At 39.1% G+C, this 10,823-nt stretch overlaps 1 protein-coding gene across 1 annotated transcript in view; it reads right to left on the reverse strand.

Annotated features, from left to right (window-relative positions):
• FAM81B (family with sequence similarity 81 member B) overlaps positions 1-10,586 on the reverse strand; it is a 30,913-nt gene extending 20,327 nt beyond the window's left edge. The window contains exons 1-3 of the mRNA XM_020793213.3: positions 10,455-10,586; positions 8,830-9,078; positions 7,254-7,315 (exon numbers count right to left, since the gene is read on the reverse strand). Of these exons, the coding sequence (XP_020648872.3) occupies positions 7,254-7,297 (44 nt within the window). The 5' untranslated portion in view covers positions 7,298-7,315; positions 8,830-9,078; positions 10,455-10,586. The remainder of the gene's footprint in view (positions 1-7,253; positions 7,316-8,829; positions 9,079-10,454) is intronic.
• Positions 10,587-10,823: the final 237 nt, after the last annotated feature.

A 10,823-nucleotide genomic window follows, 5' to 3' on the forward strand; every position in this document is an offset into this window, starting at 1 on the left:
CAAATGGTAACATTTCCATCTATTTTAAACCAACAATTTAAGTATATTATATAAAACCAGACATGCAATCATGTTATTAAACATACACAGAAAGAAGTCAGAAGGGACTCAGAATAGTCACACTTATGGATAAAGTTATGCCCATGTATTTATTTAGAGAAACTTTGTGATTCTGCCCGACACATTTGCTGTGAACTTCAGGAAAACAAACCTTTTGAAGCAGTTTGCAGATCTTAACTCCCATGTACCAATTTTGTTGTAGTATCCATATAGATGTAAAAAGAGCAATAATTCTGGGAAAAACTGGAAGCAGCAGGAAACAAGGAAGACCGACTATGATATGCAATACCTTGATAAAAGGAAGCCAGTGCCTTTAGTTTGCAAGATGTGAGCAGGGCTGTTAAGGACAGATCCCTTGGGAGTTCAGTAATTTGTAGGGTTATACCAATTCGGAACTGATTTGATGGCACATAACAATATCCCAATGCTACCAGACCTGCTGGGTAGGCATCCTCTACATAGTTATAAACAATATCCCCACATTTCAGCCGTTTGCATCCTTAAAAAAAAAAAAAAAAAAAACAGGTCAAAAAATATCCAGAAAAAAATCTCTTACTTTTTGCCTTTGATGGATTTTTATTTAATCCCAGTCAAAATATTAAGACAAAACATGTCCCAAGTCATTTTTCTACAAACCACAATGCAGCTCTGGTTGTCAATAGGTTGGCCTCATTGGGGAGAAAGTGATATTTCTTTCAATGTAATTTTCCTTATGATCAGAAGATATAGAGATATATCCTAACTCTAGCCAGAACCCTCATTAGGTTGAAATTCTCATTTGAACCAAAACAAGTATAAATATAATACAAGTTTTAATTTTAGCAGGCCTTTGGTCCTTCAGCTGCAGTTCTTTGTCTGTTAAGCAAAGCAATGTAGAACACAGATGCTGTAATGGATCTGAAGAATGGAGATGATGATGGATGGGAATCAGTGGTTCTGTAGGAAGACTGGCAGATATTTCTGCTCATGCAACTGGTGTATAAATGGTTTGTACTGGTCCCTTACTTCCAGCTACAGTCCTCTGTTCCCAAGAGGTTTCCTGATGCATTGGAGCAGCTTTAAAGACCTGGAGCTGAATGCGGGAAAGAAATTTGGGAAAATCCATTTCACAAGCATAGCTCTGATCATTGTTGCTATCCATGTCAAGATGTTCAAATGGATGATGTATTTTCATTAGAAAGAATGCACTAATGTGAGAGAAAGACTTCAAGGATAATCACATTACATGGGGATAATTTACTGTAGGGTTATCAGCGTTGTGGCAGTTCTATGATGCTATTGAACACCTATGGCAATCCCACCATGAATTGCCAGTTAAGGCATTCTGTTGTTCTATGCCTTCACACACTGTTCTCAGGAGGCTGTGGCCATAAGGATCTTCATTAGATCTACCTGCTACTTATGTTTGAGTATAAGATTTACAGTTACAGTATTTTAAAACAACAGAGAGGTCACAGTACACAAACCCTAGAAGCCACAGAATGCAAACATAAATAAATAAATTTTACATTTTAAAGTTACAGTCTAATTTTCACATTTAATTTTAATTTAATATTACAGTCAACTTTTCACATTTTAAATCCGCACTGCAAGACCCATCAGGGCACAGAAACATAACCCCCCCACCAAGCTGCAAAAATCCCTGTACAGTATAATAAATACAGTGTACTCACCCAGAACAGGCAGTCTCTCTGTTTAAAAAAAAGGTCAAAAATCCAAAAATAAAAAATAAAAAAATAACTTTTTTAAAAAACAAAAAAACAAAAAAGTCCATATAGTACAGTACAGGCAGTGCACTGTACCAGGCAATTCCAGACTGTCTCCCTATCCACTCACTTAACCGCTGGGACGAGCGAGGTTGCAGACAAGCAACCTCTTCGCTGGCCAACAGTCAACTGAAAGTTCAAATTGCGCACTTTCCCCGCCTCCCCGCGGGTTTTTTTTAGTTCGTAAATTGAGGCTCCATTCACAACTTGAAGCAACATTTTGCGAATGGAGCCGTCCGTAACTTGAATTGTTTGCAAATTGAGACATTCATAAGTCGAGGTACCACTGTACCTGTACTGTATGTGGGTTTAAAATGTGACTCCAAAGTCTTTTTTTTCCCTTTGGGGATCTGTTTGCTGTAATAATGGTTGCTGGATGTTGATGCAGGGTGTTTAAAAAGGAGTTTAAAACGGAGTTTACTTTAGACTCAAGCCCCCCCCCCATTGTCTTATCTCTCTTTCCCTCTATGCTCTCTTTTTGTGATGAGGAGATCTGTGCTGGAATGGTTGCTGATTGTTGGTGTAAGCAGGCTGTAAAATGCAGTTTAGACTCAATTCTCTACCCCACCCCCTCTATGCTCTCTTTTTCTGATGAAGAGTTCTGTGCTGGAATAATGGTTGCTGGATTCTGTGCCTTTTAGGGTTTGTGTACTGTGGTGAGCTGAACCATAGTCACAGCTCCAAAGAAATAACAGAGCAAAGCCCCCCCCCCCAAATCATCTCCATTGAAAGAAAAAAAAGAAATCATCAAAAAGCATGAAGATGGCATGCGTATCACTGAACTGGCTGCGGGATACCAAATGGCAAACCATCACCACCATCTTAAAGATGGTGAAACACACTGATGTCTTGAAACACATTGATGTGGCAAAAGGAGTCACAATCCTAACAAAGAACAGGCCACCCCGATGGAAGAAGTGGAAAAACTTTTACTGGTCTGGATCAACGAGAAACAGCTGAAAGGGGACAGCATCAGTGAAGCCATGATCTGTGAAAAAGCTGCACCGTGATTTAATGGAAAGAAATCCCTCTGGAAGTGCAGTGCAAGAAGAATTCAAAGCCAGCAAGGAGTGGTTCCAAAAGTTCCAGAAGAGAAGTGGCATCCACTGCATTACAAGACATGGGGAGGCTGCAAGTTCTGACCATGATGCTGCAGAAGCCTTCAAGGTGGACTTTGCTGAATTCATCAAGGAAGAAGACTACCTCCCCCAGCAAGTCTTCAACTGTGATGAGACAGGGCTGTTCTGGAAGAAGATGCCCAGGAGAACCTACATCACCCAGGAGGAAGAGAAACTGCCAGGCCACAAACCCATGAAGGACAGATTGACCCTTTTGGTCTGTGCCAACGCCACCAGCGATCTAAAGATCAAGCCTCTGCTCGTGTACCACTCCCAGACTCCTCACCCATTCCAGCAAGAGAAAGTCAACAAAGCCACACAGCCTGTCATGTGGAGGGCCGACTCAAGAGCTTGGATGACAAGGCAGCTGTTTATGGAATGGCTCTATGAAGTATTTGCACCCACTGTCAAGAAATATCTTTCCAACAACCAGATTCCTGAGAGGTGCCTTCTTCTGATGAACAACACTACAGCACACCCCCATCCTTGGTGGATGACATTGACGAGGATTTCATCAGGGTCAAGTTCCTCCCCCTCAACACAACACCTCTTCTGCAGCCCATGGACCAGCAAGTGATCAGCAACTTCAAGAAGCTGTACACAAAGGCACTCTTCACCAGGTGATTCAATATCACTGAGGAGACATCCTTGACCCTGAAAGAGTTCTGGAAGACACATTTCAATGTCCTCCACAGCGTCAGACTCATTGACAAGGCCTGGCAAGATGTCACAACTAGGACCTTGAACTCAGCCTGGAAGAAACTGTGGCCAGAATGTGTCACAGACAGTGGCACTGAGGGGACTGATTCACAGGTGGCGAGGGACATTGTCTCCATGGGTGAAGGCGTGGGTAGTAACCAGACAAGTGTCTGACTAAAGTTCTTTATATAGTATGGATAAAGGAAATCCACTGGTGGCAATGAGGAAATGAGGGAACGTCCCAATTGGTATCTGCTGGTGGGATGACATAGCATAAGCCCTTTGTATGGGGAAACAAGCAGAGGCCACGTGGTAAACGTCACAGGTGTAAATTTTTGAAAATAAGGATCTAATTTCAGTGGCCTATGTACATTCCAATCATGACATGTACTGTTGTCTGATTATAAGATTCTTTGTTATTAATTCTTTGTCCTAAATTTATATAATTTTGTGATTTTTTTTACAAAGTATTTCTTTCCGGTATTTCTATCTTACAGAGTCACAGAGTGGCCAACTAAAATTAAAACACCAATACAAAGCGCAAAATGGGCAAGTAGTGCCTTTAAATTGTGGCCCAATTGAGAACAGAATGCAATGTTTTTAGCAGGTTAAAATGATGTATGAAAAGCACAGTGAAATTAGCCAGGTACTGCAGGCGTTCTGTCTTGTGAAAATGCAGACTATTGGCCCCCTCTGTATATACGTACCAGAAAGAAGATGATGCCCAGACCCTGCCGGTGAAAAGTTTAAATGGCCCGTATAAATGATAAAATAAAAATGAGGGTTACTAATTACAAGAGTACGTATATTAGAAGGTTATTTTTTAAAAATAAATAAATTCCCAGAAATCAAAAGAAACCTCTCATGAAAAGTCTCCAAGCCACCAACTATTTTTTTTCTTTTTAGAAAAGCCATTTCATCAAGTAGCAATTTATGTTAAAGTTTCAAAGAAGAATAAATCACTATGGCCTGATGGTCTAACAGCAGAATATGATAAATTATCCGTAACACTTGTGTGGCTGGGGCTTTGATTGAAAAAATTAATGCTTGTAGCCCTAATAAATTGCGGCCTTCTATAAACCCAGAACAGTCTGTCTGTCTCTGAGCATGACTTCCAACGGGCAGGACGAGTGCCAAGTCATAGTAATTCTTCGGGGGACTTGATATTAGCACTACATGGAATTGAGTATATATGACTTCACCGTTCTGAGGTTTTAGTGGCTGAAGACTGAGTACCTTGAACAATTTCATCACAATATGTCTCACTTGCCATAAAGCAAATTATTTATGATACCAATTCAATTGTGTGTGTTAGAGGTAACAGAAAGAGCTATTAAAAATGAGTTGGACCTAAGAAGTGTGTGTCAACAACATGAGCCTTCGAACTAGCACACAAGTGTTTCATTCCAAGCAGATCCTGGGGGCCAAGGGACCTTATTTCAAGCCACTGGAACCCTGTCAAGTTAATCATCTCTCTTTTGCATTGATGCCTTCCTGTCTGAGCAAGAAGGAATAAATGCTATCAAACTCCTTCAATCTTCTCTTGAAGAGAATCAGATTCTCATCATGCCAAAAAAACAAAAACAAAATAAAACAGTAACCTCTCAAAAATCTAATACTTTATTATTTTTCAAAAATGCAGCTCACATTTACCACCTGACTGTAAAAAAAAACCTCAAAAAAGTTAGCTATGTAAGCTATGTAGTAGCCTGTTGCAGCAAAAACAAGAATGTTATGGTGCCATAGAAACTAATCAACCTATCATGGCATACATTTGCATGAAAGTTTATGCCATAATGGCCAAAATCCAATTGCGTAATGTAGGCAAATTTGTTGGTTTCAATCTGTTCCTTTCCAGTCAACGAAGAGTCTTGTCATGATTCTTGGGGGCATGAGCATGCATTGGCTTGCCATAGATGCACTCAGGTGCCCACAGGAATTACAATGGAGGCTTCTTATTTACTGGTGAGGCATAGACTGAAACTTACGAACTGGCTTATATTATGCAACAGGATTTCAGTCAATAAATCTATTTGTTTTTAAATAATGCACTGCCTAGAATCCCATGCTGGCCTGGAGATTTTGAGCCCCAAGTATAGCTTTTCCAATCTCTGTCATTAAATATTGTGAGATAGTTGTTGTGGGTTTTTCGGGCTCTGACACAAGCATCAGATTCCGGCCTTGAAAGCCTTCGAGAATATATTGTGAGATACTTTTCTTCTTCTCTTTGGCTGCATTCTACTAATTACATCCCTTAAGAGGAGTGTGAAGATATCTGTTAAGAGTGAGTGCTTGCATTAATCTGTACCCTCAGTGACAAATCCTTTATACTGGTTGACCTTGTGAAGTCTCTGTTGGAGGAGAATGTAAATGGTAACCTACGGCAGGGACCTTGCATCCTAAGAAGCCATCCCCAGTTCAAAATGTTTCCCTTCTGCTCGGCTCTGCTCAGACCAGGGTGCTTTTCTCTTGTACTGTATTCACTTCTGCTTATTCAGAACATGGTATGATTAATCTTTTCCTGTACCGGAATGCTTCAAGATTGCTTTGAAAATCAGTGTAAAAGGTTTCCTTTGTGGCCAATCACATTTTAATCAGTCATGCCTAAGTTCTAAATGTCTTATTTCTCTTAAAATATGTTGCACTGCCAAAAGCATCTCAGACCCTTGAAAAGAGATTTAAAGGATGTCCTTTTGTATTGGCATGAGTTATTCTGAGATTCATTTGTCAGAAAATAATCATAATCATGAGTATACAATGGAGCTGGTTCTGACTTATTTGTCTGAAAATGATAAACACATACATTTCTGTAATGATCTTTTACGGAAATATATTACCTTTTGGAAAAGTTTACAAAAATATGTGGAATATTAATATAAAAGGCAATTGAAGAATTTCCAAATTGGATGCAATTTTTCCAAAAGTAACTGGGGCGGGGGCAGGGTGGGGAAGAGTGAGCAAGGGAACCAAAAAGATAAGGGGAAGCAGTGAAAGTACTGATTGGAAGTAGTTTTGTAAATCAGTAAAAGCTGAAATGAGAAAAAAGGCAATTAAATTCTCTGGATCTGTGAAGATACTAGAGAGGGTGCATAAATTTCAGGGCCAGCCCTGTCTGTAGGCAAAATGAGACATTGCCTGAGCCAGCAGATGCTAGTTGTCATGAAAGGCCAGCAAAGTGTTAGTAATTTAATTTCATATTTTGCTTCCAATGATGGGGAAAGGTATTTATGGGATTTTCTGCCCTGCGTGGCAAAAATACCAATAATTTGGTTGGCATTGGGTACTATGCACCCTGATTTGTGGGAGTACCATTTGCTGCTCCATGTCAGGCATCAGAATGCCTTGGGTGACCCTAATATACTGTACATAAGCTGTGTATAAATTTAGGGGAAGACCTAAGGACTTTGCAGCATAGCAAATAGACTTTCTTGGGGACTGAATGCAGACTTGTTACACTAGAGTTCATTATTTGAGCACAATGCTTTAAATAGGCCGTGTTCCTGGCAACCTCTTTACTGTAACCATGACTAAAATCACAAATTAAGTCTTGTTTGCATTATCTATCAGAGAAATTTCTATTATCAGAAAAGTGAGAGGGTGTCTGACTTACTTTTCAAGGTGTTTAACCAGTTCTGTGGTATTTTCTGCTGTCATTTTTGTTTAACGTATTACCTGGAATGGAAAACAGAAAATACTGCTAAGCATGGAGCCCTCATACACTAATTGTAGCCCACATCAGAAACCCATGCAATACATAACAGACTTCGATGAATGGCTTGCAGAAAAGCCTATGCAGATGATCAGGTATCCAGATCAGCAGTCTTTTACTTTTGGTTAGATTAAATTTAGCTACGGTGATGTCAACTCATGTAATTATGAATTATAAAGTAAGTTAAGTTTAAACCAGGTTTTAATGCCATCTTTTCACAATAATATTCTTCTTGGGTTTTGACTCTACAACATACAGTCACGTGAAAAGGAAAGTACACCCTCTTTGAATTCTATGGTTTTACCTATCAAATAAAAATCATCGGGTTCTTAGCAGGTCTGAAAATTAGGTAAATACAACCTCAGGTGTATTAACTTAGTGAGAACACTGCTTGGGGTGGTTTACAAGTTTGTGCTTTCTCTGTTTTGGGGGGCTGGCATAATAAAGGTATTACTTTAATAAGAAGGCTAGCATGCCACTAGTTATTTATTTATAAAGAGGCTTCTATGTATATGGTGTTTTACAAAAACAGATATAAGTATTTCTGGTATCAGAACTCTAGCTCTTGATATGGCATCACTATGGTACTTCTGTTGTTTAGTCGTTAAGTCGTGTCCGACTCTTTGTGACCCCATGGACCAGTGCACGCCAGGCCCTCCTGTCTTCCACTGCCTCCAGGATTTGGGTCAAATTCATGTTAGTCATTTCAATGCCACTGTCCAGCCATCTCGTCCTCTGTTGTCCCCTTCTCCTCTTGCCTTCACATTTTCCCAACATCAGGGGGTTTCCAGGGAGTCTTCTCTTCTCATCAGATGGCCAAAGTATTGAAACCTCAGCTTCAGGATCTCTCCTTCCCGTGAGCACTCAGGGTTGATTTCCTTCAGAATGGATAGGTTTGTTCTCCTTGCAGTCCAGGGAACTCTCAATAGTCTCCTCCAGCACCACAATTCAAAAGCATCAGTTCTTCGGGGGTCAGCCTTCTTTATGGTCCATCTCTCACTTCCATACATCGCTACTGGAAAAACCATAGCTTTGACTATGAGGCCCTTTGTTGGCAAGGTGATGTGTCTGCTTTTTAAGATGCTGTTGAGGTTTGTCATCGCTTTCCTTCCAAGAAGCAGGCATCTTTTAATTTTGCGGCTGCTGTCATCAACTGATCATGGAGCCCAAGAAGATAAGATCTGTCACCGCCTCAATATCTTCCCCTTCTATTTGCCAGGAGGTGATGGGACCAGTGGCCATGATCTTAGTCATCACTACTAGCAGTAGCTTAATTCAAATAATGATCTTATATAAAGAACAAAAAATAATAAAAAATAAGGGCATAATTAAGTTATTTTATACCTGTTTAATTTTTATAGGTTATAGAAAATACTTAAAATAATGAACACTGTTACAAAATTAATTAAATATCATGAGAACTGATAGCTGAACTGTCCAAAAGTCAGAAATAGTTTAACTACTCTATCTTACTTACCTCTGGAAATGAACTAAACCAAAAGCAGACATGGAGCTAGATCTCAGGCTGTTATTCAGAATTGTTATCAGGCTGTTATCTGAAAGATGCTTAGAACTCCCATCCTCGTTTCTATGGTGTTGCTGTGAGGTCATCATTCCATTTCCATGGCTTATAACAGAATAACTGGAGACCAGTTTGATTTTTTTTACTGTTGTTTTAACTGTATGTATTATTGCTTTCCTTGTTACTGTGAGCTGGTATGGAACCCTGAAAATGGAAAAGAAATGGTTATTAGCAATAATAATATTGATAGCTAATGTTACTGTACATGATCTTCTGATTGAACTGTAAGCTGTCTAATGGCTGTGATCCAAATGTAAACCCATTGGTATAAATCTCAGTGGTGAATAACCACAAGTTAAAAAGCCATGGTGTGCATTTGCTGTTGCACACTACTTCACATGACTGGTGTGTAACAAGAAATGCACATGCCAGCCTTCTAATTCATGACAATCCACCACTGAAATTAACACTGATGAACTTGACACTGGGAATTATGCCTGGCAGGCATAAGTAAAAGTATAAGTAATAGCTTATAATTAGTAAAAGGAGGATTTCAATGTGTTTTCTGCCCCAGCAGTTTGTTAATGTGTTTCTTAAGGTCATCTACCAAACCCTTCTAAGCTACTCAACCCAAAACATTAGAAGTATTTCTGAATTTTTGCCAGTGATAATCCTGCTACAGTTCTAGTTCACAATGTTTTCCTCTCACATTATCTCTTTAAATAATTCAGGAAAATTACCGACAAATTCTGTAGTGCATGTAACAAAAGCACTTCTCACTTTAGGAAAAATGTTCACCAATGCATTCTCTTTCTCCTTCAGTTGTACTATGTGAAAAAGTTGGCATATCATAGCAGTTTCTGATTGGCAATTCCAGCAATTTCCATAATATATTTATTAAACATCTGGCATATGTTGTTGTAATATGCTTTTAGTGAGTTGGCCAGCACATACATAGAACTGGGGACAGCTCATGGACTGGAGTAGATGGGAGTCCCACCCCAAGATTTCTATGCAAGCATCCCCTATCTGGTCATGAGCTGCTTATGGTTCGGGCCAAAACTACATATATTATTTCAGCAATCTACAGGAGATATCCAAATACTGGAGAAATGATTTGAAAATTCCAGTTTGTTGGGTTTACAAAGCTTGGACAAAATCAGAAAAAGACATGCCCTATTTATGCTATAATTTCATTAAAAACAATTAAACATAGAGCCAAAGAAATGTAAACATAGACAAGTGGTATAAATTCTGTACCATTATTTCCTAGCATTGGTTTACCAGGATAATGCACAAGACAGTTGTTCCCATTTCTAGGCATGATATATACAATCCTTGAGAATATAAATATAAATACAAATATAAACTAAACATTTACCTTTACCTTTATACTTTTATCTGTTGTTTTAAAGCAGCATATTTAAAACAGCCTACTAATTTTTTTCTACAATAGCCTGACTCCAAGCTAGGCAAAACCTCTCATGTAACTGAATGCAACATATATTTCAGCTCTAAACATTCATTGTTCTAGTTTGCCTGACAGGTGTTTTTAAAATGCAAAGAAAAACTAACAGTACCTGATTATGAAGTTCTTGGAGGAGCAACTCTGCTTTGTTCTAGGGACAGATCAAAAGGGGAATGCTGCACAAGATTTTTTTTTTACCCCATTTGTCATGAAGACCAGCAGATTGGTTCCACAAGACTTAGCACTCTGTCACCAAGATACTTTTGTTTACTTCTGTCTCTAGGCAACTAGAATGCTCACTTTCAAACACGGAAGTGAGCTGTGCGGCACACGTGTCACACTGAAATATGGATGTAATGTGTGTATGCATCTGTTTTTAAATTTATCTGTGCCATGTGTTTGGAATCTCTTGGGTGACTATTCAGAACTTGAGAAGAGAATGTTTTCTTTCATCCAATACCTGAATGATCTCTTGAAATCA

This window comes from Pogona vitticeps, chromosome 2, assembly GCF_051106095.1.
Source record: "Pogona vitticeps strain Pit_001003342236 chromosome 2, PviZW2.1, whole genome shotgun sequence".
In the NCBI taxonomy this organism is placed as follows: Eukaryota; Metazoa; Chordata; class Lepidosauria; order Squamata; family Agamidae; genus Pogona; species Pogona vitticeps.